Here is a 25,992-nt window from a genome sequence, read left to right as displayed (position 1 = left end):
AAACTTTGCACACAAATCTCGAAGTACATATTAGATGGGCTCGTATGTTAGTCTTGGTTTTCATCTTCGCCTTGTGCCACCTTTCCTCATCCATGTATTTAAGGGGTTAAATAAGGGTCCAAATTAAACTAAGCTCGGATCCTCCTCTCCTCTCGCATTGCTCGCTCGCTCGATCCCCAACGTCACGATCGAACAAGCGAGTCACAATTCGATCTAGAATGGCATAGCTTCCAATGCCTGGATTGAATAACACGAAGCATTTCCATTAGCCAGAGTTTCGTACGCTGGAGTTTCGTACGTTCTCAGCGACAAGAATTACTGCTCTTGCTAAAAAACGGGAAAAGAAAATCCAGACTTACATGCTTCTTCTCCTCCAAACAGTCTTAAAACTTATATCTTACGATGCTGCAAGCACACCCACACAGATAAGCAAGGAGAACAAACACAAAGACAAAGACGAGAAACGTACCTGTCTGCTTTCTCAAAGAGAAAAAAGAGAACACAATCTCATCCAACCTGAAAAACAAACAATGCTCAGTACTTCCCAAGAACTTGAAACTTCCATACCTGGATATCGCTAGAAATGTCACGGTTGAAAAGCGGAGGTCAGTGACAATCTCCCCGCGAGCAGCAGCAGGACATCTAAGCCAAGTTAGTGAGCCCCCACCCCTCCCCCTCTCCCTGTATTATTTCTAGAGAAAATAGAGGGCCGTTTCGGCCCATGTAATGAATCAAGTATCAGAATCTACAGAACCGAGGTGTGTTAGTTCAGTCCTCCTTACTCTTACAGCACCCTTGAGCCATGGACAGGCCTTTAGAGTGCTTCCATCGGCCGTGGTGGACGAGTTTGCGCTGCCGACGGTGGCCGGGAGTCCCGTCCCGTCCTCCAAGAGCAGCCACGGGTCCATACCTGTCTCGGTGTCCAGCGATGGAGAGGGCTTGGACTTGAGATCGGCTCCAAGCTTTTGGGAATGCGAGAGGTGCAGCGACGGTGAGAGGTTGGCTTGCAGCGCCGTGAAGGCGGACTGTGGCACTTGCGGAGGAGCGGCCGAGAGTGAGAAAGTCGGGCCTGGGGGAAACACTGGCATCGCTGCTTGAAGTCTCATGCGGAGAGACATCGGGAGTTGCATGTGATCCAGTTCGGTCTAGAAAAACAAGTCGTAAGCACAAAGAAAGAAGAAGAGAAGCTTACCTGGAGCTTTTCGGCAGCTTCACGTTCAAAAGGTGGTACTTCTCGAGGAGGCTTTGCCGCTCGGCCTCGAGGCTTTAGCCAGACTGCCCAGGTGTTGCTCAGCAGCGCATGCAGGACGCTGAGCAGCCTGTCGAACAGCTCCTCGCCGGCAGACGCTGCTGCCGCCATCGACGCAAGCTCCGCATTCCACTGTCCCTTGTTCAGCATGGAGCTCTCTGGCTGGTGAATACCAAACGACTCCGCGGACTCGTATACGACACGGGTGCCAAGCAACCGGAGGAGAACCGGAGCGAGAGTCAGTCGCATGTTCTCTCTGCGGACAGTGAAACGAAGACAAAACGTTAAGCCCGGGGTGACAACATATGAAAACGGATTTACCTGTCGCAGTATATAATTCGCAGTAAAGGCAGAAGAAACTGTAGTCGCAGCCACATCGAGCTCTGGAGCGCAGCAGCAGAAACAGCAGAAGCCTCTGGAGGCCGTCGACGTACACTTGGACTTGCAGTTTCCAATCCGCTTCTGGCTCCTCTCCTTTGATTCTTTGCTGCAGGCCCGTCTGCAGTGCTTGGCACGACAGAAAATTTTGCACTCGACCGCGTCAGCAATGTCACTTGCTGCTCCAGCTCCGCCATTTGACTCACCAGATCAAACGCAAAGCCGCTGCATGTGTCGTTTAAGCTCCTTGCAAGGCATGGCAGAACCAAGTCAGCCAAGGCCTTTTCGATCGCAAAGTGCAGGCTGAGAGCATCGTCTCTGGAGCTTCCACCTGCTGCACTGGCGTTGTCCTGAGAAACTTCACCCTCTTCCGGAGAGGCGGCTTCCACCACACTCCAAGGAGGTTGCCAGCCCCACGACTTCAGAGCCGACGTCGGTCTAATGTACCCTTTCGTCTGCTCAAGGCGTTGTCTTAATGATTTCTTCCCATAGAGAACGTCGACGCCTTGCAAAGACCACTTCACAAGCTTGATGATGTACTCTTCCAGCGGTTTGCCGAGAGAATGCAGCACCTCGGAGTACAATGCACCTGCGTCTGGTCTGAAGAGCACGTTTGTGAGTACGTTTTCCGTGAAGACCTTCTCACACTCGTAAAGTTGGTCCGACGCTCCCACGGATGCTTGCATCGCCTTGACGGCAGAGTTATGAGCTTCAATCTTCTCTACGAAAACCAGCTCGTTGAGATGAAGTCTGAGCTCCAACCACTGCCAGTGGAAAGTTGCAGGCTGCAGTTCATCCAAGATCAGGACCATCTGCTGTTGCGCATGTTTCGGGTCGTGGACATGACGAACCTTCACCCATGCTTCGTCGTCCTGCCATTGCATGGAAGATGGTAGAACGCCGTCTAGTATCGAGTGTAGGAACAGCCGACCAGAGAAAGGTAGCATCGCCTCGACTTTTAATCGAGCATCGAAACCTTGTTCATCCAGCAGTGCAGCGTAGTCGGAGCTGCCTCCATCTGATGAAAGGAGGACATAGAGCGCTCGCGTGTCCTGTAAACACACCTCACGGAACGGCTCATGCTTGACAATGTCCGCTACAGCCACGCTAAGGGATTGGAGAATGCTATCGTCTCTGCTCGCATTGCTCATGCGCGATAAAACCTGTCGTCGCAAAAGCCCGCAGAACATCGCATATGCCATTGGGAAGACCGAGTTTAACGGTAGTAGCCGCTGAGTACGTGCGAGAGCCACTAAAGTTGCATCGCCCAGGATATCAGCTACCAGGCCCCCTGCGATGGCTTTGCAGTCCCCTATCAATATCCGGAACCAGTGAATATGCACCTCATCGGACTTGAGTGTACTTCCCATAGCCACACCTCTGGACAGACCGTTTGAGCTGCCGAAAAGTTTTGGAAGGTGCAAGGCCTCGAGTCCGTCTCTTATCTTCAAAACTGTCACGAGCCTCTCTAAGCTTAAAACGCCATGTACAACTGCCATCACCACCAGTGCTGTTGCCGAGGCTGCTCTTCCGGACGTGATAACGTTTTGACCAGCTGCAAAGTCGTTTCCCAGTGTCCCCAGCTCCGGCGTCTCTGGCGAGAGGTGAAATTGGGAGCGGGGAGCTCTCCCAGGAATATGTACAAAGTGTCCGGCAACAATCGTTGAAGCCTCGGAAGCTAGTGACACGTCCAGCACGCGGCTCTGCCGGTCGTCAAGGCCATCCTTCAGCAGCCGCAAACAACGGACGTGGAGCTGCAAAATGCGCCTGGCACATCTCAGTGATATATCAGGTCCTGCATTGTTCGCTGTCAGCACCTCATGCGCGTTAGCGGCGGAAGAACTTGCGCTGCTAACCAAGGCCGACACAGCAGCATTGACGAGACCCGAGTCCGTCTGAGCGGTTCCGTTCTGTTTTATGGCTTCCAAAAGTCCCGTGACGACACGGTGGGAGTATTCTTCCACTTTCTCTGCCACAGCGTCTTTGATGGCAAAGTTGGCCGTCTGAAGTTCTCTTTCTTTGCTGACTATCTGCGAGACTGCTTCCCCCAAAGCCTTCTGAACTGAGTCCTTCATGCTTGCTCCCACCCTGGCAAGTCGACTGTTCAGGCGTTGAGGAATAGGATCATCTCGATCTTCACCGACGGTATTGATGAATCCCAAAGCGCTTTCGCTGTCTCCCACTTTCAGAGCCTCCAGTTCCAACGCGACTTTCTGATCGCAAGAACCTCTCCACGTCTTTTGCCACGATTGTACCGTCATCAGCCCTTTGTACTTGTTTAGTAGCTCACTGACATAGATCAGTATTTGTGATCTGCCCGATGGAATGGTTCCAATCACTGAAGAAGCACACTGTATCCCAACGGTTAGAACCTCCGGTAAGAGATTCAGAGATGTTATCACTAGTTCGTATCTGAAAAAATAAAGAGGATAAAGAATAAGAAACTAGCAGCGGAAAGGAAAAAAAAAACATACCTTCTTAAGCATGACAAAATTGCTGCTTCTCCGACACCGCACGTTTCTTTGTTATTGACTGGTGGTCTCGCAGAGATTCCAGACGTACCAGCAGCCATAGGTAGAAGCCACAAGAGAAGCCTGACGAGAACGTTGTAGTCAAACACCATGTCGAGCATATAAACCACCACTCCAAATTGCTCATCATTAAGCTGACACCTCGCCGTCGGACCCGTCTTGTTGGCAGTGCCTTCCCCGAGTAAGCTGCGGATCGTTCTGTCTAGCCATGAAGAGAAGTTAAACTTCTCAGATACTGTAAGCTGCTTCAGTGCAGAGCCGATCGAACGGAAGTCGTTTTTAGGCCTCAAGTCGTTCAGAGAAAGCTTGGTACTCGCTGCAGGCCTATGATACGGGCAATGCACCTTACTGTCAAACGAGTGACTGGAAGAAGCACCCTGGCCACCATCTACACGAGCACTATGAAGCTGAGCAAGGCTTTGAGTCTTTCTCACGGTTTTGGGCCTCCCTCTGACGCCTTGCTTTGGGGGCTTGATAGAAGCTTCCAGCTTGACTGGATCCGAGACCTTTGGTACCTTCTTTATCCACCATGAGTCTTCGGGGTCTGCTATAAACCCTGTGCCCTTTGATTCGCCTGTTTTAAGCCTTTTGCTACCGTTGCATTCTTCACACCCATGGGTATCCCCAATGGACGAACCAGCCACCCTCTTGAGGATACCAACCGGGCCAGCACAGAACTTTTGCTGTCCCGCTAAAGTGTCTGGAATCTGTAAATACGCACAGACTGCCTGTTTCACTTCCAGCAACTTCATTGGTTTCCGGCTAACCTGCTTCCTATCCAGTGTGTTAGTTACAAAAGAACCAGACATCGGTACCTTCACTTCTGAAGAATACGTGCGATCCTTCAACCTTCGGTCTTTAGCTATTTTGTCGTCGGAATGGAAACCATGCAGAGCTAGCCGACGCTCGTTGCGATACAGTCGTGCATTCTCCGGAATATCGTCTGTGTCTTTGGTATCGTCAAGGTCCAAAGTCGGAAGCCCAGGAAGGTAACGCAAGACCCGCCGGTGACGAGCCGCCCTGCTTATATCACTTGGCGACTCTCGTCTTTCTAGTAAGCCTTCCACGATCAGCTGTCGTACGTACGCATCCGGATGAAAAATGCCCCTACGAACCAGTTCGTATAGAAGAAGCTGCATCTTCTCCATGCTCTCCCCTTTTCTCGAATCATGTTGATCTATCCATGCTACGATGATCTCGTGCATCGGAGAGCGCTTGAGCTTGGAATCCGATGCACCCTTGACCCTGGCCTTTTTAGCGTGAGATCCGGAAGGGAAGTCCTTCTTAAGTAGGAGGACTGAAGCTGCAGTATAAATACGTGACAAGTCTTTGATGCCTGTGGATACCTTTATACTAGAAGCTTGTCTGGTATCCCGAAAGTCACAGACTGCCCACTCGCACAGATACCGCACCGCAAAAAGATCTGAGAGATTGACGTTGTTCAGCATGCCGGATAGAAATGGTAAGTTGGAGCTGGAGGTCTTCCATTCACCGGGTAATTGGTCGTAGCCAGAAAAATCGCTGTCAAATACGGCCTGGAAAGCGCTGAGGAGATCGCCAGCAGCCAGCGACTTGTCAAGAGCCTGTATAACTTTCCCGTCGTTGTTTCTGAGGACTCCCGGATTCACAGCCTTCGTCAGAGATGATGCTCGTTTCTGTATCGAATCGACAACCTCCATAATGTAGACTTCACGATACGGACAAAGGTTCCCTGGCCTGCCATTTCCCTTCGTAGTATCTGCTTTCGGGTCACCGTCTTTGACGATTTCCATACCTTCCAGTGTCGTAACACATGGAAGGAGAGGAAAACAGTCAAAAGCCACGAATGTGTCTGGAACAGCAACAAGCAGGTAGCGCAGTATCTCCACAAAGGTCACAACGATGCGATATTGTTGAGGCTGCTCTTCCGGGCTGGGTAGGACGTTGGACACCCCAAGCTGCCGTAGCCAGTGTTGGCAGATATCTACCAACATTCGGACATGGACCTGAGAAAGTGACAGAGAGTCCATGAACTCCAGAAGAACAGGGAGCAAAAGCTCCAAACCGTCCAGCGATTCCTTTTCCTGCATGCAAAAACATTAGTTAACGCAACAAAGCAAGCGCACATGAGAACCTGTATTTGCTTGAGAGCCCACTCAACAACATGGGATTGCTGAAGAAGACCTTCCGCATACTGCCATTGCACAAGCCGCACAATGTAATGCCATTTCGCATGGCCATCCAGGTCGGTTTCCACAGATTGCACAGAATCGTAGGCCTGGGCCAGTGCTGCACGCGACGCATTTGAGCAGATCTCGTCAAGTACGGATTGTGCGTAATCTAAAACGTCCCGAGTCCACTGTTCCAGACGCTTGCCATGCGACTTATCAGCGCCAGCACTCGAAGCCGGGCGCACCTGGAGACCCTCTGTATGAGAAACTCAGTATAGGAAGTGCAAAGAAGAAGTACCTGGTTGAGGTAAGATATTTTTATAAACCAGGTGGCTCGGAGAAACGGCACATTTTGCTTAACCAGGGCTTCGAATAATGTTCTTCTGTGAAAACCATGTGGAACGTGCTCTGCCAATAAAGATAAGCGTTTACGTTGCGACAGGTCCTGCAAAGATAAACTGTGAACTTCAGCAGATACAAGAGAAGCTACTAGTCTTACTTCTATCCATTTCTTCCGATAATCCTCTCCATAGGTATGTCGCTCTGGGAACTGTCCAGCTTTGGCAAGCAGCGCTCCAACAAGAGGAACATCGTATACTTGTCCTGCCTGAATAATACAACCACTTAGCACGAACTGGCACAGAAACATGCACGTACCTTGCGTTTTCTAACGAGAGCGTTTGTTACCGCCCGCAATCGCTTACGAAGGGACTGCAAAGAATCTCACGTTGATACACGACAGAACAAAATAAACAAGTAAAAGAACCTCTTTGTAACGACTGATATTCTCTTTTGCCCATAGCGCATTATTCGTAGCCAAGGTCCACGTCGTTTCTCGTGCTTCCTGATAGAATCGTATTTTAAGGTAAAGAGAACCAGGCGCAATCGTTGTGAACATACCTCAATCCCCTCAATCGCTTCTTTGTATCCATTTGTGCAAGTATCACGCGTTAAAGACTCCTCTGGACAATCGGGAGCTGGGAAATAAAAGTCGGGAGGTCCGAGCCTAGAAAGAACAATAGTAAAACATCGGAGGAGATTTAGCTTCTAGATATCTACCGTGGGTTCAGGGGTTCTTTCTCGCATTTGAGCCTGTAAGGTGTAAGCTGGGGAGTACGCCTGATAACAGTAAAGAGATCTTTGAGCTCCGAAAAGAAAAACAAGAATTTGCAAAGAAAAGATAGAAGATACGTGCCTTGCTGTTGCTGTGAAACCGATAGCAGAGTAAGTGGAATCGGATCGAGGACCCTCTCGACTAGCTGCAACGCCACTGCCACCAGCGGCAGTAGAATACCTGTGCATCTCTCCTTAAGATCGCCCGCATGCTGCATCGTGTATTCTAAATCCTTTTTTCCAGCTCTTGGGTTTCCTACTCTTTCCAGAGCAAGGCATTAATCCTACAAGCCTCTGGTCCATGTTCCATATGTGGTACTGTCGAAAAGTCGATGATCCACCGCGAAGAACAGAGGACCCAGTGCCGCTGTGCTCTGGAAATTCCCACTCACTGGTGAGACTAAGCATTCTCCAAGCAAGTCAAAGAATCGGCCATGGCCATACCGCCCAGTCCCTGTCCTTGTGCATTTTAATTCCTTCCTTCTATCCCAGCCCCTGTTCCTGGCTCTAGCTCGCTCAATCCAACCCTAGGGTAGTGCCCAAGAGCTTCTCGGACTAGAGCGCGATCCTGTGCTACAGACCTAACAAAATGCCGCTGACTAATCCGCGAGGAGTATCTAAAACCCTATCAGCAGCCAGCTCCAGCAGTAATGGCCGATCGTTTCGGCGCGCCTATCGACGAGCACTTACGGATTCTTGCGGCGCCTTGCCCGGCGCGATCGATCCGCAGGCGCCAAAACAGGGGAGGAGCTCTCGGGATCCCTGGATTATTGCTGTGCTTAGCCCGGAATGAGAGAGAAGAGCGCGAGCGTTAGACCTAAAGAGGAATGCGCTACACAGAGAAAAGCCCAGATGCGTGCGCGACTGTGGATGGACACGCGATAGACTGCACTGTCCAATAAACTGAGCGGTCAGTCCTCTTGGTCTCGGATATTCCAAGCACAATCGCTAGAATATGCCGCGAATCGGAATCTCTTGCTGGATATTCTGTTCGCGGCATATACCGTCTTCTCTAGGGCATGATGATGAGGAAGGCGCTCCAGCGCTATGGTGCCGCGCTGGGCGCGGGAGCTCTGCGGGGGATTCGTGGATCGGCGGGAGCTGCCCTGGAGCACGAATTGGAGCCAGCGGGTAGGAGAAATCGATCATCTTTGGTGTATTTCAATGCGATCGATTGCAGCGACGAAGAAGAAGCTGGGATTATCCGTGGTTTTCCTCTTCTTGCCGTGTGTGGCGACGTTCGGGCTCGGGACCTGGCAAGTCAAGAGACGCGATTGGAAGGTATAAGCTGAAAGATCGGATTTTTTCTCATCGCTGCTGGTAATGTAGGCGGAGCTTTTGGATTATAAGCGAAAGAGGCTGGAGCAGGATCCTGTTCCACTGGCCTTGGCCATGGTCGATGATACGAGCTCGAGCTCCAACGGCGAGAGCGCTCTCGAGTACCGGAGAGTTGTTTGCGACGGTGTCTATGACGAGGAGAAGTCTATCTTTATTGGCCCTCGCATGAAGCAACTGTTTGGCTCCAGCCAGAGGGGATACTATCTCGTCACCCCACTTCTTCCAGCGAGGTAAAAAAAAATTTCTCGCTCCCGTTTAGGCACTGATTCTTATCGTCAGCTCCTCGGATATGCAGCCTGCGGTGCTTGTGAATCGTGGATGGGTTCCAGCAGCATGGCGCGAGGATTTTGAGAAAGGAGTCGTGACGCCTACCTTGGACGAACGCTTCCATCAAGACAAGATCAAAACTGGGACGTGGTGGAGGACTTGGTGGAAGGGAAAACCGACAATGGAGGTATGTTTCCGAATTTGCGAGTTTGCGAGTTTTCCTTCCTGACACATTGCTTTTCTTGTCGCGAAGATTTCTCCCGCGAAGGGTGCCGTCACTGTCTGCGGCGTTGTAAGGAAGAGTGAAAATCCCAGCATGTTTGTCCCGCTAAACGTTCCAGAACAAGGGCAGTGGTTCTACTTCGATGTTCCGGCGATGTTGAAAGCGGCGGGCCTTCCAGAAAACAGTCCATACATCGAAGCCGTTGGCTCAAGTCCTGGTACTGACGATAAGATCACCTTCCCTGTTCCGAAAGAGATCGAGGACTTCGTTCGCACTTCTTTGATGCCAAATGACCACTTGACTTACGCATTTACCTGGTAAGCAATTTAGATGTTTTTCGTTCTTAAAACTGGCCATTTTCCAGGTATACATTGTCCGCAGCAACAACTTACATGGCTTTCAAGCGAATACGCGAGAAACCTGTAAAGCCGCTGAAGAATTTCCGTTAATAAAGTGCACGACTTGATGTGGTTCCAACATGCGTAAGTGCAGCGTAAACTAGTCGGCAGTTTTGGTTTATTTTATATGATCTTTCCTCTTACGTAACGCGTTGAGAAAATTTTCGCAGAACCTGGAGAGAAGCCACAGGGCCGAGCAAGCATGAAAGATATCAATCGGGTTCTAGATCTGGGCTCGTCAAAGCTCACAGTGCTGCTGAGCCTGTCCGGCTTCATGATTCTTGTCCTTCTCGTCATCGAGGATGTCGATATCCTTCACTGGAGAGCTTTATGGGTGTGGAAAGCGATGCCATCAGAACAGACAAGAATAAGTGCGGGCAGCATTGATCCAAGCTGTGTAAGCAGGAGCTCTCAACATCTCTACAGGGCAAACAAGGTGGCTGACATCTCTCCGACGCTGCTAGAGTCGTGGAAGAGATACGGTGAGTTGCACAGGAAGTGTGCTCCCTCCAACTGGACGGAAGTCCTCCTCGAAGAAAGTTCCCATGTCAACTCATCTTGTAAGTTCATGATCTATGTTGAGACTCACGAGGGGCTGGGAAACAGGATCTTGTCGCTACTATCAGCGCTGCTCTACTCTATGATCACAGATCGGGTGTTGATGATAGATTCCAGGAAGGAAGTTGGGAAAATACTCTGTGAGCCTTTTCAAGGCTCTTCATGGCTTCTTCCAGCTGACTTTCCATATGGTGAGCCTTGGTTTGTTTGTTTTTATAATATACACTAAAAGTCGAGCTTGTGGTTTCCAGAGATTGTAAAACATGCTCCGGACTTGGGACAAGCCATCGATAAAAACTTTAGTGTTCCAATCGTTCACTTGCATCTTGCTCACGTCCAGAGAGAGACCGATAAGCTCTTCTTTTGCAACGAGTTCCAGGAGCCACTGAGCCACGTGAGGACCCTCGCCTGGAGCAGCAACCAGTACTTCGTTTCCAGCTTCTTTAAGGTACCGTGGATGTGGAGAAAGCTAGTTACCTTATTTCCAGGCTCTCGGCTCGACATATTTGCTCAACTCTCCAGCCTCGCGATCGCACCGGCGAACTCCATATGGTCCCTAGTCTCTCGCTTCTACAACAGCTACTTATCCTGCTCCAAGTCTCGGGTTGGGGTCCAGATACGAACACACAGCCGACCAGACCTGGCCAGTTTTGATCCGCTGGTGAACCAGATAGTTTCCAGGTGCCTCACAAGCCACCATCTTCTGCCGAACTTATCCTCAAGCTCTTCGCCATCGCTGATCGAGTTTGAGAAGCAGCAACAGCAGCAACACCAGGTTGACGTCTCCGTTTTCGTGGCTTCGCTCCAAGGGAAGTACTACGAGACACTCAGGGACGAGTTTCTACAAAACGGGACAGCATCAGAGGAGCTCGTCAGCTTTCACTCCCTGTCCAGCGAAGGGGCCGAGTGGCACAATCTTCACCAGGCCAGCCTCGCTCTGGCGGAGATGTGGCTGCTGAGCTTCGCCCACCACTTGGCCACGAGCGAGTTCTCGACTTTTGGCTATATCTCTCGGGGGCTGGCAAGGACGAGGCCGTGGATGTTGAAGATCAGAGGGACGGAGCTCCATCCCGAGGGGGACGTGTGTTACTTGAGCCAGTCCTCGGAGCCGTGCACGCATTTTCCCCAGCAGCCAGATTGCTCCAGCGCCAGAAACATTTCCACGGAGCACCGGGAGTGGATCAAGCGTCACCTCGGTGGCTGCCAGGATCAGAAGGGAGGCTTGCAGCTACTCAACTTATGAGGTAATCATCTAGTTCTTCACCATAGCTGAAGCCTTGACGTTGTTTCTATCCAGGCCACCAACAAGTTTGCAGAAGAAAGAAAAGCCACGCGGATTCCAAAGATCTGGTAACTTAGTTTTCGATATAAAGATTCTTCTACATTCTTTGAGTCAAGTAGCAGTCCACTTGGAGCACCACGTACAATCCATGATCCACAGCAGTGGTGACAATCGCGTATCCCTGGACTCCTCTAAAGTCCCCCGTCCCGGCGATCACTGGAAGCTCTCTCGGGGACTGGAGCGCCTTGTACGAGCCATGGAACACCAAGCTCCCCTTGTAGCTGGAAGTCTCAAGAAACGCCGAGTAGGAGACGAGCAAATGAAAGTCGGACCTCGACTCCACCAGGTACATGCCCTGCCCGCGTCCCACAAGCCTGGAATCGTTGCAGGGAGTCTCCGTGAGTGGATCGTCCATGACGATCAGAGTTCCAAAGCCGTAGAGCGTGAGATTGCCACCCTGTGCCGCGACTACAACCCCGGTGCTGTTCGCGATCAGCTGCCTGTCTTGCATGTAAAACTTCACTCGGGACGGAGCTTGGAAGCTTTCCGGAGATGTTAGAGACGAAGAGAGCGCTGCTGCTGCTGATAACACTGCTGGTAGAAGAGTGGCGAGCACTGCAAGCTTTGCCATGAGTGAGAGTTCTCTGCTGGCACTGTAGAGCAGACACAACACATACCGTATCATGGAGATCGTCGTGGGAGCTTTTAAAGCCGCGGCATTGATAACGAACACAATTCTCCGCATTAAAAAAGTCTTTGCTCGTGCCTCCTGGACACCACCAATCTCCTAAAAGATAGTCTGGTCAGATTCGTCGTGTTGAAAGAAAAGAAGCGACATTGACATACCAATACCATGGCACGAGGACTCGTCAGAGCTCCGCTTTCTTGAGGTTAATGTAGTCCATAACATCTGCAACGGATCCACTTAAAACAACGCGTCCGTTCTCCATATAGGCAGCTCCATCTGCGTAGTTAAGCTCCTCCAGACGATGAGTTACCCACAGGGACGTTACTGAAGGCGGCCCAGCAACCACTCGTCGGACAGCTTCCAACACTCCAACCTGATGACAAGCAGTCCTTTTAGATGAAAGAAACGACTTGAGGAGACTGACCTGATCGGTTTCGTCTAAGAAAGTCGTTAACTCGTCCAGAAGAAGCACCCGGCTTGTCTCGGCAAGCGCCCCCGCGATGGCCACTCGCTGCTTTTGACCACCACTTAGCGTCTGTATAGGACGCTGCAGGAAAAAAAAAAAAAAACAAAACTCATCTGCTTGTCCACACAAGAAACCACATTTCATTCACCTGTAAGTAGTTCTCCATCCCCACGGCTTTAAGAGACCTCCAAACTCGGTCCCGGACCTCCTCTTGCGTTAATTGTAGGCGTCCAAGCCCGAACGCAACATCTGCTTCGGCTGTAGGCATGACAACCTGGTGGAAACAACGAGAAGTGAAAAACTGGCTATCAACTACAGGAACCTGGTGATCCGGATTCTGGAAGACAAAGCTCTTTGGCTGTGCCACACGCATCTGTCCACGGGAGGGTCTCATCAGCCCTGCAAGGCACTGGAAAATAGCCAAACAAGACACAAGCAAAGAGTTAGGAGAGTCATTACACAAACGAAAGTGAAAGGCTACCGTAAAGACTGGCCTTGAGCAGTGTCGATTTCCCGCATCCATTGGGCCCGAGGAGCATCCAGAGCTGTCCTTGCGGGATTCGAATGGAACAATTCTTGAGCACGGGTACTACAAGCCCCGTGTCACCCCGTACCTCCACAAACAGATTCTTTGCCTCGATATCAAAACTAGCCCGACCATCCACTGACGACGTACAAGCTGTGAAACTTCAACCTCAGCAACAGTCGACAATCAATGGCCTCAGGAAAAACACTAAACAAACGAAAAAAATCCGAGCCCCTCTTGTTTTTTCTGTGCGTGAGCAAGCTTACCCGGAGATCGCGGCTTAAATCTCCTCGATCGCGAGCGCAAAGTCAGACTTGCGAGGCACGCTGTGTGAGAAAGAAAGAATTTAGATATCCGTGCGCGAGACAATGCCCATAATCTAGCATACATGTCGCGACCTCACCTGCGCGATCAGCGCCTCCGATTGACACTGGCGCTGTCACAGCCAGCGCCATCGCCCGCCACAGACCTAGCGCGAGAATAAGAGCCCTAAAAAATCCCACTACCTAAACCCCGATACCTTCGTTACTTGGATGGAGACCAGTCGCCATCATCACCATCCCTGTGAAGAAAAAAATCGTTTTTTTTTATGCCATGGCTGCACAGAAAATCGAATGCTGGTGGTGCCGAATTGAAAGCTCCTGATACTTTTCCTATCCTTTGACAGGGCACGGTGGCCGTGTCCCGTGCATCCACAACGAGTTTCAGATCATAGCGAGTGAGTAAATGAGAGCTCGGAAATGGAAAAAAAAATGGGAAAAAAATCCCACGAACAAACAAACACGAGAGGCCAAGGGAAGCTACACGCCGGCTTCTCATTACTTTCCTCGCGAGCCATACCTCTCAGTGCCTCTAAATGAAATGCTGACCCTTCTCTGGTGTACGAATTCATGGATGTAAGTTCGAGCTTATCGATTCACATTCTGGAACCTGGATTACTCGCGCCACCCGGTCGATCAAAAATCAAACTTTGCTAGCGCGACGCGGAGAAACTCTAGATAGTCCTTGCAAAGTCACTGCTCAAAGAGAACAAAATCCGTAAAAGCATTATTCACGTGGAACAATGGCGACATTGTGGTGTGCCTTAACATCAGATAGTGGTACTAGAATCTCAGAAGGTCTTACGGAAAGTTTTGCGAAATTGACGAGCGGAGAAAGAGGCAGGGCATGGTGGTGGTGTCCGAGACTTGTCATTTCAGGGACGTGGAAGCGTGGCTCAACACTGTCCATTAACAGAGCTTCTCTCTCTCTCTCTCTCTCTCTCTCTCTCACCCTCTCGCTAATCGCTTATAAAACCACTGCCGCTTCGGTACTCCGACTCGCCCGAGTGGAAACGTGCAAAGATTGTATTAACGTGCATTCCTTCCGGCGACCTGCTGCGAGTGCGAGATACGGTCCCCTCTCTCACCAGCAACCTGTCCTTCGAAGAAAAAAAAGAGATTTTTGTATACGTCCAAGGAGAAGTTTGTCCATCTCTTTCGATATGCGTCTCGTGGCCCTGGCTAAGTCGCGTGACTAACGCGGTGATCTTGGTGTTACTGTAAAGAATCACGCTGCACTGTTCATTTTGCGACGATGGAAGGCGAAGGAGCTCGCCATACTCGGCTCGCCTCGTCACAATTGCGAGTCTTGACTTGCGGGCGAGGCAGCAGCGATGGGGCAGCCTTTTCTTAATTGGCTTTTTATTCGTTGCCTTTGCGAGCGAGCGATCTGACTTTACCATTGTTGCTGCTTATGATCACCATCTCTTCCAGTCCATTTTCCCAGATCTTCTTTTTTATAAAGCCTGGCCCTCTCTTTCTTTCTCTCTCTCACCCATCCTGTCCAACCCGTTTAGAACGTTCAAGCTACCACGCTACAACTTATCCGAGCTTCCGAGCTCCTGCCTGTGAAAGAACGATATTTGCAACAGGGATCTCTCTCAACTCGCGGTAAGTCACCGGAAAAATCGCATTTTTTCCTCACTCTCGGACTTTTTTCTTTGATCCTCCAGCGTGCAATGCCACCGCGTAGACGACGATCCAAATCCTGCTCCACTGCCACTGCCGCTGCCGCTGCTCCTCTTCCGGATGGATCTATCGAGCAATCCATCCACCAAATGCTGAAGTCACCACTCCTGGAAGAGACTCGATTGCCCTCTTTCGAGCTCGAGGATTTCCCAGAGTGGTGGCCGGCGGCGGCCACCTCGAGCGATCAGGGAGCTTCTCCAATGGCCACATTCGAATCCATGGACGACCCTTTGCTGCATTTCCCGCAAGAACTCCCCGAGACCCATTCCACATTGCAGGGCATTTGCTCGCCAGCGTCGAGCGTTCTCCCGTGCTTGACATCGCCATCCCCGACGCAGTTCGTGGCTCCTCCAGCTCTCCCACCGATGGCGAAGGCGGCGGGGGCTGGATCTAAGCGAAGTAGCCGAAGAACATTGGCAGCGACTCACGATCTTGGAGTGGACAGCAAGAGCAAAAGCATCTCGCCGCGCGAGAGCCACATTCTTTCCGAGAGGCAGCGGAGGAAAGGGATGAACCATCTCTTCTCGACGCTGGCATCGCTCTTACCGGAGACGTGTTCCAAGGTACTTGGAGCTCCTCTCTCCCTTTTATTTTTCTCTCTCGTTCTTGGTTTCTTCGTGGTTTTTGTTGCCTTCCTCCATCCTGTAGCTAAAACCGATTGTCCGATTTTTTTTCTCTGATCTTAGAGCGATAAGTCGACCATCGTCTCCGAGATCATCAGCTACATCCATCTCCTCCGAAAGGACCTGGAGGATCTGGACAAGAAACGCTCCGATGTGTTGAGAAGCGCTTCTCCTCGCGCGGCGATGGCGATCAAGGACTCGGGCTCTCCATCGCCATCGATTTGCACCACCACCAATGACCGCGGCTCCAAGAACGCCGGAGGGGGCGATGATCATCCGGGCATGATCCAGCAGCAATCGCAGCAGGCGTCCAATGTGATCCTCAGCGTTTGCGGCAGCGACGCTTTCATCACCATGATCTGCGCCAGCAAGAACAGGAGCGTCTTCTCCAAGGTGTTGCTTCTCCTGGAGCATCACAAGTTCCGAGTCCTCGACGCAAACATCTCCACCAACGCGTCCACGACCTTCCACTACTTCCACGTCAAGGTCTGATTGATCTTTAAGTACGATTGAGCTGATCGAAGCTAAGCTCGTTTTTCATCGCCCTTTCTCTTCCAGGCTTTGAATTCACAGCTTCCAAAAGATGCCTTGCAGAGAGACCTCCAGAGCCTGACCGCATCCGAGACGAAAAATGAGACATCGTCTTCGTGAAGAAGTGAAACAAGAGCTCGCGGAAAGAGTGTTTTTCTTTTTCTCTCTCTCTTTGTTGATTTTGGTTGCGAGGAAAGAGATAATGTTTGTACCAATTTTTTCTTCATCTCTGGCTTTGTTTCTTACAATTCTATCCTTCCGCGAATCAATACGAGATGGAAAGCTTGCGAAAAAAACGAAGGCTTTGAAAGCGACGCCACAAACCCTAAAAGGTTGATAGATGTAAACCCTTCTTCCTACTTCTGTACAACAATTTCCATAGCTTTCATGGAAACTCTGAGAGCTCTTCCAGTTTTCGCCACAGCGATGCCAGCGCACAGCTCAAATACACTGCCAACACTTCGATCCAAGAAATGCTCCTGGAAAAATCTTGGTTTGCTGAGCAGAACTCGTCTAAAAGATCAACATTTTTTTACCTGATCAATTCGTAGTCTTCTTCCAATTGTTGCCGCTGGGGACCATCATCGAGTGATCGAAAGCTCCTTCTCGAACTGTCCAGCAGCGGTGAGAGATTTTTAACTGTGTGTCCGCAGATGTCACACGAGCTCTTTCCCCGGATCGTAAACCACTTCGCTGCGCAGTCGCTGTGAGCCGCCGCGAGGTCCCCTTTGCAGCAGCAATCCATGCGAAAGCTCTCGCCTTCGCTCAGCTCCACCAGGCAAATCCGGCAAACGGCCTCACTTACATCGCCTGGGGCACGGCAATCAAGCAACAAGGAATCAGTAAGTGAAAGCTCCATAAAAATGAGATTTTTTTGGTAAGATACCTCGAGAGCTTTGTTCTTGGCATGGCATCAGCGACTTTATTGCCGAGTTTTCCACATCGGCTGTCTTAATCAGCTGGTATGAAGCTGTTATCGTTGCCGGTAATTCGTGGCGAAGGCCCTGCAAAATAGCGCATGAGAGCAGCCATTAATGCCGTGAGCTCGATTAATCTTTGATCGCGAGAACCCTTACCCGTGAATTGTTCTTGGGAGGCGACATGAAAGCTCCCGCTCCAGCTCTCTCTCTCGCACTGGTGTCTGCTCGGAGATGTGTCCACGCGCTAGTGTCCAATTTCATAGCCGGAAAGCTAGAAGATTTCTTGCGCCAAGCTGCACAATCATGAGTAGATCACAATACAAGTCAAGCTTGGAACAGTGGCATCACTGCTGGACTGGAATCATGGAAGGGAAAAAACGAAAAAAAACAGGAAGGAATAGAGAGTAGCATCACGCGGTGACGACTGAGTGTGTAGAGAGTCGCTAGAGGACACAAGTCACGAACTCCATGTCTTTAGCAATATGCTCCGCTGAGAGCTAAAAAAACAACGATCAATCACGCATAAGAAAAGAGAAGAAAGACTTGTGTGTTTCTCTTGCCTGTCCAGCAGCACGAATGTTTTGCTTCTTCTTCTCCTTTTTGATGCCCGGAGCTCAAAGGTCTTTGTAGATATATACGAAAGAGAAGCTCCATCGCAACTTGGTCAACTGGAAAACTTAAAACAGTGGAGCGTTTTAAGATTTGACTGACCGGTTAAACCCATTGTGTGTTTCCTAAATCCATTTGCATTACTCTCCATCACTTTCTGCTTTTCTGCCAAGGGCCCAGCCAGTGAGATCGCAAAGTGATAGAGAAAAAAAGTACCTGAAAGTCAGCTACGAGATATCTCACATTCTGCCTGAAGACAAAACCAACACCTTCTTTTGATTAACAATGAAAAAGAAAGGGAGATGAACATATAAAAACTGTATAAACTCCTCAAGTTATTACTCTCGTCCAGGCTCTTGTAATTTGGTTACTTACATAGATAGATGATAGCGGATGTCAACGCATTTATAGGAATCCGATACTCTAGTAGACTTTCGTCGCGAGGTTGCTAGCTCTGTCATTGCGAATCTGATTAGCTGACCCACAACACTCACTGACAAGAAAGCTGAGAAAACGAACCATGTCGTTCGAGCTCTCTGATTCACGACGCCTCGCCACTTCCTCCTCGATTATCTTCACTGCGGCTTCACTCTCGGCATCCCTCGCTTCGTCGAGGGGCGTGTGGCCATGCCTGTGACGAGAAGACTTACACAGTTACACATTTACAAACAAAGTTCCACAGTTGCTTTCGGTGTGTTTACCGGTCTTTCGCAAGAACATCAGCACCTTCATTTACAAGAATGGCGACGGCCTCCAGGCTTCCAACCGCAGCAGCAATGTGAAGTGGCGTGTTTTGAGCATAGTCGACAGCACTCGGATCCACACCGTGCTTTACGAGCCTCTCCACATACTTCACGTCACCACTGGCTGTTGCTTTGCAAAGTTCTATCCCTGGTTCCTGTTTCACACACACAAAGGAAGGATTAAGATAAAAAAAGATCACCATTAACGTAATGCCTGGAGCTAAAACTTGCAAACCTCCAGAAGCGGCTCAGCTCCCTTTTCAACGAGCAAGTCCGCAGCAACATCGTGGCCTCCTTTCAACGCTGCGAGCAATGGCGTCATTCCAAAGTTATCTGAAAGAAAGAAATGAAAATCAAGCAATGAAAGCGAAGAAATCCATAATACGAGACCTTTCTTGTTCACGTTGGCCCCGGCATTTATCAGCATATCGACACACTCACTGTGGCCTTTCGACGCTGCCATATGCTGCGAAGAAAAAAGAAAGCTCAGAGCATGCAGGGAAGGAGAGAGAGCCTGTCTTTACCAAAGCTGTACGACCGTCAGAATCCGCTGCCGATGGATCAGCTCCTCTGGCCAAAACCTTTCGTAAGGTGTTGACATTCCCCTCCAAAGCACTTCCTCGTATGCACTGGTGTTGGCTCAGTGCTGCAGAGACTCCAAGTTTTCTCACCGCGATTCCCAGCTCCAGCGCAGTCACGGCATACTGTACTGCTTGCAGCGGTGTCAAGATTTGCACCAGCTCGTCCGCTGCTCGTAGCCGCAGCTCCTCGGCCTCGAGAACGATGTCACGCAGGTACGCCAGCTTCGGTTCCATGGCCTCTTGGAGCAGTGACAAATCGTCTGATTCGCTTGGTGGTGGATCTGTGACAGTGGCCCTTGTTATCTCTTGATCTGCAACCAGCATCTAGTCATGAGACAAGGTGAAGTTTCATCAGAAGAAGCTGGTGGAAGAGTTATAAAAGCAATGAAGAGAAGAGAGAAAGAAGAGAAGTCGCAAAGACTTACTTGTAAGTCGGCAAGATGATTGGAGATGTTGTCTTCGGCATGACGATTACGCTGTTGTAGCGAGTTTAGTCTCTGGAGTTGCTTCCCGGACAATGCTGCCATGGTTGGGACGTCCATTCCTTCCAAGATTTTCACGAGATCGTCTTCTATCTGCATCCCCATGAGCGAGAAAACCAAGATGACGCTCATTGTTGGTCGCCACCCTCCCATCCACAGGAAAGAAATCTCCAGCGGGGACCTCCAGCAGCTCGCTACTACGTGAGAAGCATCTTCTTTGATCATCTGGATCTTTTCCTCGGCATAGTTTCTGTAGAAAGTGTAGAACTGTTCTAGTGCTTGGATGAGCAATTCCTCTGAGCAAAGCTCCTCTTTCAAAGCATTGCGAAGAGATTTGAGTTGCAAGCTAGCTGCATCAAACCATTTCTTGTGGAATTCTTCGAAATCCCGTGATGCCATCGATCTCAATTGCCTCCGAGAAAGATGTGCAAAACAATTGCCACTGAAAAGACGCGCCAAACAAATCAATCTTTAGAGTCATGGACAAGAATCAAATCGCACAGCACAGACAAAAAGACTCTACCATTCAACAAGAACACACAAATTTCTCTACTTATCGCACACGCACAGCAATCGCACAATGATCTCACGTAGAAATCACGCAAATCTTTGTAGCAACCTGATAGGGAATGCGCTCGCTCCCTCCTCGCGCGTCCTAAAACCCTAGCTCCAGTGCGCGCATCCCTGTCAGGGATCTCCAGAGCTCCACGGTTCGAATCCATGTAAGCACCGTTTTAAAACCATGCCAGTAAATATTTATGGAACCGGGCGATTAAACTTAAATGGGCCAGCCTGTTAACCAATACGCTATACGGCTTTTACGCACATATTCATTCGGCATTTAGGTGTTGTTGTTCCTTCTTTTTTCTTCCTCCGTTCTATCCCTTCATCTTCCCAGATCCAGCTCGTCGCTCGTCCAGGCGCTGGCCGGGGCTACATTGCGACGCGGAGCTGATTGAGTGGCGCTTCTAGGCGGTGGATTTCGAGCTTCTCGCGAGGTTTCGAGGGATTTCCGGCCTGCATTCTTCGTCTTCGTTGCCGCGGATTGCCGGAGGTAGCAGGCGCGCTGGCGGGGGCGAAATATCGATCCTCGGCTAGAGAAATTTCTCAGGTAAGCGCCGGTAGCGAGGGTTTTCTTGGAAATGCTCGTTTCGATTGCGATAAGGAGTGCTAGATCTGTGGTTCCAGGGGCTGATAATTGGGTCTTGGCAGAGATGTACAAGAACCAGCTCCAGGAATTAGCGCAGAGGAGCTGCTTCAATTTGCCGGCGTATTCGTGTATCAGGGAAGGCCCTGATCATGCGCCGCGATTCAAGGCGGCCGTGAACTTCAATGGCGAGGTTTTTGAGAGCCCAAATTACTGTAGCACACTGAGGCAGGCCGAGCATGCCGCCGCGGAGCTCGCTCTCAATGTTCTCTCTCGACGAGGTCCTTCACAGTCTCTCGCTGCTCGGATTTTGGTAAGTGTTTCTAAGTTTCAATGCTTTGTGGAGATGGACACTGATACTTCCTTCTCTTGTTTATTTTTTTTTCTTCACAGGATGAAACGGGTGTTTTCAAGAATCTCTTGCAAGAAACGGCCCAAAGGGCGAATGTGCCATTGCCAACGTACACTACCACCAGGTCTGGGCCTGGGCATTTGCCGGTTTTTACATGCGTCGTCGAGGTTGCCGGGATGAACTTCACCGGGGACGCTGGGAAAACGAAGAAGCAAGCTGAAAAGAACGCTGCCATGGCCGCGTGGGCGACGCTGAAGCAATGTAAGTTTCCTCTCTTCGTTTTGATTGTCTCTTGGTTTGAACCGCGAGTTCTGGCTGATTGCAGTTGCGAAGAAACTGGCTCCTCCAAGTTTGTTCTACTCAGACGAGATGACCGAGGATCAAGAGCAGATCAGCATAGCACGAGTTTTGTACCTTGCTTACGAGAAAGTTGGCGGCGGGCAAGCTTCCAGACCGAGGCAGTATACGGTGCCGTCCTTGTTCGACAAGGACTGCACTGTGGGATACTTGGGCAGTCAGCAGCAGCATCTAAGATCTGGAGCAGGCTTTTGCTCGACGAACCCGCGTTCCTCGAATCCGGAAGCGCTAGCGTTGCCCAGGGATATCAGAGCTTACGGCATGACGCATCCACGGGTCCGCACGAGGAACGTCCAGCTGACCCACGAAGTCCCTCCGCCTATCGAAGAGCATCGCCGAGACGAGGAAGATTGGCTCCGTGGAGAGAGCAGCAGTAGCAGCAGCACCTGCGCCAGCAGCAGCAGGCCCATGCCTGAGGAGCCCAAGCGGAGCTCTCGGAGCCCGATGTTTTGGCCCCGGACAACCGACTCTCACTGGTGGCAGTCGGACAGCTCCTTGCTCTCGTCGGGCTATCACTTGAGAAGACCACAGGTTTCGCTAGCTCCGCCGGTGAGAGTCCGCTCGGTGGTGGCCGTGAGTGCTGCTCCTCCTCAGCGATCACAGCCGCAAGAGGCAGCGGATCAGGATGGTCTCAGCGACGGACTCAGCCGGCTCAACCTCTAGCAACTTTCGAGAGCGGACTCGACTCATCGCGCAGCTTGGATTGGATCGCATGGCTGGTTCGTGGAGATTTAGCTCGGAGGGACTACTACTGCCTCGAGTAAAAGCACCGATCGGCAGCCGAGAAGAGGAGGCGAGAATGCATCACTTATTGGAGCGGGGGCTACCGTAATCAATGATTCAGCGTGGGAATCCATCTTCCGAGTTAAAGAGCATGCTGACGAGCGGTGTAGGTGACCTCGTTTGGCTTCACGCTTTTATTAATGTGTGATGTGGAAGACCATAAGCCCAGGAAGGAGGAAATCCTCGCGACTAGATCGATCGAATCGAATTGGAGAAGAAGAGCAAGAGAACGATCGATCTTCGTTCGTCATTGATCGATCGACCCATCTAGTTTTCTCTTCTGCCAAAGCTATCGTGTTGATAAGATTAAAACCCAAGGGTCATGTTATCTATCTCCCGTACAATGGGTACGGCATGGGTACGGCTTGTACGGTTGAAGAGAGATGGCAGGAAAATGGGAGCCAAGCGAAATCCAAGATGACGATCGGGCCATCCACGTGTCAGACGGGGCCCTAGGTTCGCGTTTGTCAGTGTTGATGGTCGCGGATCATCGGTGAGAGAGGCGAGCTTGGAATGCGATTGCGGGCGGGAGGCCGAGCTCCTCCTCCCATCCTCCTCTCCTCCAGCCGCCGCCGCCGCCGGCCCCGCCGCTGTCTCCATCGATCGATCGCCGGCTTCGCGCTGTTCGAGGTAGGTCATTGGCGATTTAGCTCAGATTTCGAGAGGATCCCGATCGGGGGCCATGATTCGATGACTGCCAAGAATCAAGAACGTTGAAGGGAGTGATATCGGTGGTATCCAAGAAATTAGAAAAGAATGGCGCCTATGATCGCGCCATCGCTGCTCAACACCGGTGTGGAGGGATTGCTACATCCATTTAATGTGGCTCATTCCCGGACACAACTATTCTCGGGTAAGAAAATTCTACTTTGGTGGTAAGCTTTCAATTCTTACCTTGTTTGATTTGCTTCCAGGATTTGAATGTGCTGGGATAAAGAAGTATGGGATCGATCTTCTCGTCGATGGCAAGTATTTCAGTCGATTTGGAAGGCAAAATGGGCACTTCCAGAGGTTGACGGCGGCCTCAAAGAGGCTGGACGAGACGACAGGGAATTCAGTGGAAAAACCAGAACTTGACGAGCTTATAGCGGCGATTGTGTATCAAGCAGAGATCGAGGGTAGCTTGAGTAACGCGTTCCAGAGGATATCGACGGAGGACTGGAGCAAAGTTCTTAGCAACGTAGGGAAAAAGCATTGGGAGCTAGCGTTGGCCGTGTTTGGAGTTTTCAAGGAGACGAGCTCCATCTTTCTGAAGCCCAACACCGGCATCCAGAAAAACGAGGAAGACAGGGAAGTAGTACAGATTCTAAAGGTGTACACGACGATGGTAGCGGTGCTTGCCAGGCACGGGAGGCTTGAAGAAGCCGAGGCCATTCTTACGGAGGTCCAGCAGCTAGGCTTTGGCCTCGATCTTTTTCTTTACAATGCGCTGTTGGGTGGCTATGCCAAGCAGGGCATGGCCGAGCGCATGCTGGACTGCATGCTCGAGATGCAAAAGTTCGGCATTCAACCCGACCATGTTAGCTACGAACAGGTATCTTTTGAGTTTGAGTCTGTCTTACGCACAAGGATGGCTTGGTAGCTGGTTGCAGCGTATTTGAATTCGAAAACTCCCGAGCTCAAGCTGGCGCTGGAGGTTTTGGATCATATGCACAGCCACGAGCTGAAGGCGAGCCAAAAAACGTACTCGGAACTCATTGCTGCCTGCTGGAAGAAAAGTGAAGTAGAAAATGCGGACAAGTGTTTTTCCGCTATGATCGCTGCTGGCCATTCTGCTGATTCCAAGGTAGGATTTTGGTACTGTTAAAACCATTTCAAAAGTGCAAGGTGTTGTTTTGTTTCAGGTGCTTGTAAAGTTGATGCAGCTCCACGCGCAAAAAGGAAACCACACTCGGACCCAGCAGCTGTTTCAAATGCTAAAACAGGCAGGACTGAAAGCCAACTCGACGTGCTATGAACAGTTGCTTCTTGCTTATTGCAAAGCTGGCTGCTTGGATCAGGCTTTCACCATCTTCCGTGAATCCAAACAGGTACTTGTATCTTACAGCTGATGTTTATTACATCGTTGTGTTTCTTGTGGCAGATTGCAAAACCTTCTCTAATTGTCTATAACATTTTACTGGACGCATGTGCCAAGGCTGGGCTTCACCTCCAAGCCATGCAATTGTACAACGAGGTGTGTGGCTCGGGGCTGAAAGCCAATGCTATAACTTATACGTCGGCCATCACAGCACTTGTGAGGAGCGGGAGGTGTGCTAAAGCAGAAGAGCTCTACAAGAGGATGCTGCGGCTGAAAATCTCTCCAACAGCGCATACATACACGTCAATGATTCACGCATACGCAATGAAGGGCTGGACAAGATCGGGACATGAGGTGATCCCATACCTTTTAGTTGTGCTGACACCCTGTATCTTTATCCGCATTACAGGTCTGTGTTACAATGAGGAGCAACTGTCAAATCACTGCGGTGGCATACAATGCAATGCTGCACCTATATATTCGTGGGGAGTGGTACACGGAAGCCGCCAATATTCTGAGTGAAATGGACAGCGAAGACATCGAGCCAGGTGTTCCAGGATACGGAGTACTGATAGCGGCATGCGGTGATTCCTCGCCGGAGATCATGCCACTGGTGAGAACGCTGGAGACTAGCCGGTGGGAGACGTGCAGGATAGTCTACCAGCTTATGTTCCTGCCTTTGTACGAGAGCTGCGAGTCGCTGCTGGAAGGTAGCATAGCGGACTTGCCGAAGGACGTGATGGCGTTCCTCCAGAAGATGGCTCAAACCAAAGACGCAGAGGCCAACCTCTCGTTTTACAACTCGCTCATGGACGGGCTGTGGAGGAAAGGATTGAAACGCCGGGCAAAGTCAGTGATGGTAGCAGCCAGGAGCTTACTCCCGTGGTACAAGAGGCCAAAGCTCACCAAGATGAAGCTTCTACTGGATCTCAGAGGATTGTCACTGGGAGCAGCACAGGTCGCAGTGCTGGACTGGTTGAGTGGAGTGGCACAGCTCCACGAGGAAAAGAGCGAGCAGCAGATGGTTCTTGTGACGGGCAGTGATTCCAGCGACAAACTCGTCGTCAAAGCTCGCAAGGGGATAAAAAAGGCTGTCGGGGCCACTCTAGCGGAGCTGGGTTCACCGTTTGCCGAAGATCCCCAAGGAAGTGGGAGGCTGGTAGCATCGGTTTACGATGTTGTGCAGTGGCAGGCTGTGTATGGAATCTCGTCGGCCTTGATGCTGCTCGACAACACCCAGCCTTACATAACCCAGTGACGAACAAAGTCCCAAGTTCTTACAAACACTGTGATTGTTTCAAGCATAAACTATTCAAGGTTTAATAATCTCAAATGTGACCCAAGCTGAAATGAAAGTTCGCCTCATGGAATTCTGAAACATTCAAAATTTCATATTGATTTTGGCTATGATAATAGCAAACAAAAAGCTTCTTAATATTATTACTATTACTTGTGATTAAAAAAACTATTTGCTACACATATTATATGTTTTAAATCCTTTTTAATAGCAAATAATGAGCTATTTTGTAGATTGTACTCTATAAAGCACGAGTCCAGCATACTATTTCTATATACCATATCCAATCTCTTCACCTTCTGCTTCTATGAGCACCAGGTTCAAATACATTGTTGTACACTTGAAATTCCAATATCTATACAAGTTTATAG

At 50.3% G+C, this 25,992-nt stretch overlaps 9 protein-coding genes across 13 annotated transcripts; 5 read left to right on the top strand and 4 right to left on the bottom strand.

Annotated features, from left to right (window-relative positions):
* Window positions 1-93: 93 nt before the first annotated feature.
* Window positions 94-8,328, bottom strand: LOC9640948 (mediator of RNA polymerase II transcription subunit 12). Of its 2 annotated transcripts, XM_024667037.1 has the most exons (15): window positions 7,504-8,328; window positions 7,368-7,427; window positions 7,209-7,314; window positions 7,075-7,152; window positions 6,966-7,019; window positions 6,808-6,915; window positions 6,607-6,753; window positions 6,272-6,553; window positions 4,102-6,221; window positions 1,571-4,039; window positions 1,193-1,505; window positions 568-1,145; window positions 470-516; window positions 360-405; window positions 94-237 (listed from the first exon to the last, which is right to left on the bottom strand). In XM_024667037.1, exons 1-12 carry the CDS (start codon window positions 7,608-7,610, stop codon window positions 732-734), a joined length of 6,258 nt encoding a protein of 2,085 aa, XP_024522805.1. In that variant the 5' UTR covers window positions 7,611-8,328; the 3' UTR covers window positions 94-237; window positions 360-405; window positions 470-516; window positions 568-731. The 2 variants fall into 2 exon arrangements, with proteins under 2 accessions (XP_024522805.1, XP_024522804.1); XM_024667036.1 differs by lacking the exon at window positions 94-237 and having other exon boundaries at window positions 243-405.
* A 113-nt stretch (window positions 8,329-8,441) lies between these two features.
* LOC9640914 (surfeit locus protein 1) lies at window positions 8,442-9,728 on the top strand. Its single transcript, XM_002993342.2, has 6 exons — window positions 8,442-8,552; window positions 8,602-8,702; window positions 8,751-8,989; window positions 9,039-9,213; window positions 9,280-9,566; window positions 9,614-9,728. The coding sequence occupies exons 1-6, from the start codon at window positions 8,444-8,446 to the stop codon at window positions 9,696-9,698; spliced, it is 996 nt and encodes a 331-aa protein (XP_002993388.2). The 5' UTR covers window positions 8,442-8,443; the 3' UTR covers window positions 9,699-9,728.
* Window positions 9,729-9,733: 5 nt separating this feature from the next.
* Window positions 9,734-11,602, top strand: LOC112343498 (galactoside 2-alpha-L-fucosyltransferase-like). The gene is made up of 3 exons (XM_024667069.1): window positions 9,734-10,396; window positions 10,457-11,449; window positions 11,503-11,602. Exons 1-2 carry the CDS (start codon window positions 9,850-9,852, stop codon window positions 11,446-11,448), a joined length of 1,539 nt encoding a protein of 512 aa, XP_024522837.1. The 5' UTR covers window positions 9,734-9,849; the 3' UTR covers window position 11,449; window positions 11,503-11,602.
* On the bottom strand, window positions 11,543-13,671 carry LOC9640947 (ABC transporter I family member 10). Its single transcript, XM_024667071.1, has 9 exons — window positions 13,571-13,671; window positions 13,434-13,493; window positions 13,136-13,320; window positions 12,964-13,050; window positions 12,790-12,915; window positions 12,600-12,722; window positions 12,334-12,548; window positions 12,165-12,274; window positions 11,543-12,102 (listed from the first exon to the last, which is right to left on the bottom strand). The coding sequence occupies exons 1-7, from the start codon at window positions 13,620-13,622 to the stop codon at window positions 12,357-12,359; spliced, it is 825 nt and encodes a 274-aa protein (XP_024522839.1). The 5' UTR covers window positions 13,623-13,671; the 3' UTR covers window positions 11,543-12,102; window positions 12,165-12,274; window positions 12,334-12,356.
* Window positions 11,585-12,232, bottom strand: LOC9640913 (dirigent protein 1). Its single transcript, XM_002993308.2, has one exon. The coding sequence runs from the start codon at window positions 12,230-12,232 to the stop codon at window positions 11,585-11,587; it is 648 nt and encodes a 215-aa protein (XP_002993354.2).
* Window positions 13,672-14,492: 821 nt separating the features above from the next.
* On the top strand, window positions 14,493-16,556 carry LOC9640912 (transcription factor bHLH99). Its single transcript, XM_002993341.2, has 4 exons — window positions 14,493-15,098; window positions 15,161-15,739; window positions 15,863-16,285; window positions 16,358-16,556. Exons 2-4 carry the CDS (start codon window positions 15,167-15,169, stop codon window positions 16,448-16,450), a joined length of 1,089 nt encoding a protein of 362 aa, XP_002993387.1. The 5' UTR covers window positions 14,493-15,098; window positions 15,161-15,166; the 3' UTR covers window positions 16,451-16,556.
* Window positions 16,557-17,924: 1,368 nt separating this feature from the next.
* On the bottom strand, window positions 17,925-20,387 carry LOC9640946 (protein DOG1-like 3). Of its 4 annotated transcripts, none has more exons than XM_024667061.1 (10): window positions 20,285-20,387; window positions 19,609-20,107; window positions 19,127-19,507; window positions 18,993-19,068; window positions 18,838-18,935; window positions 18,561-18,757; window positions 18,379-18,490; window positions 18,235-18,313; window positions 18,076-18,109; window positions 17,925-18,024 (listed from the first exon to the last, which is right to left on the bottom strand). In XM_024667061.1, exons 2-8 carry the CDS (start codon window positions 20,062-20,064, stop codon window positions 18,308-18,310), a joined length of 1,326 nt encoding a protein of 441 aa, XP_024522829.1. In that variant the 5' UTR covers window positions 20,065-20,107; window positions 20,285-20,387; the 3' UTR covers window positions 17,925-18,024; window positions 18,076-18,109; window positions 18,235-18,307. The 4 variants fall into 4 exon arrangements, with proteins under 4 accessions (XP_024522829.1, XP_024522831.1, XP_024522830.1 ...); XM_024667063.1 differs by having other exon boundaries at window positions 18,076-18,105; XM_024667062.1 differs by having other exon boundaries at window positions 17,958-18,024; window positions 18,076-18,176.
* A 99-nt stretch (window positions 20,388-20,486) lies between these two features.
* On the top strand, window positions 20,487-22,621 carry LOC9640945 (double-stranded RNA-binding protein 3). The gene is made up of 4 exons (XM_002993340.2): window positions 20,487-20,776; window positions 20,878-21,125; window positions 21,206-21,425; window positions 21,490-22,621. Exons 2-4 carry the CDS (start codon window positions 20,880-20,882, stop codon window positions 22,182-22,184), a joined length of 1,161 nt encoding a protein of 386 aa, XP_002993386.1. The 5' UTR covers window positions 20,487-20,776; window positions 20,878-20,879; the 3' UTR covers window positions 22,185-22,621.
* A 100-nt stretch (window positions 22,622-22,721) lies between these two features.
* LOC9640911 (putative pentatricopeptide repeat-containing protein At1g12700, mitochondrial) lies at window positions 22,722-25,702 on the top strand. The gene is made up of 6 exons (XM_002993339.2): window positions 22,722-23,157; window positions 23,219-23,838; window positions 23,887-24,090; window positions 24,149-24,334; window positions 24,388-24,678; window positions 24,734-25,702. The coding sequence occupies exons 1-6, from the start codon at window positions 23,061-23,063 to the stop codon at window positions 25,580-25,582; spliced, it is 2,247 nt and encodes a 748-aa protein (XP_002993385.1). The 5' UTR covers window positions 22,722-23,060; the 3' UTR covers window positions 25,583-25,702.
* The last annotated feature ends 290 nt before the right edge of the window (window positions 25,703-25,992 follow it).

This window comes from Selaginella moellendorffii, unplaced genomic scaffold (genome assembly GCF_000143415.4).
Source record: "Selaginella moellendorffii unplaced genomic scaffold, v1.0 SELMOscaffold_154, whole genome shotgun sequence".
NCBI lineage: Eukaryota > Viridiplantae > Streptophyta > Lycopodiopsida > Selaginellales > Selaginellaceae > Selaginella > Selaginella moellendorffii.
The sequence above is the reverse complement of the archived record's forward strand: the minus strand, read 5'-3'. Positions and strand labels throughout refer to the sequence as shown.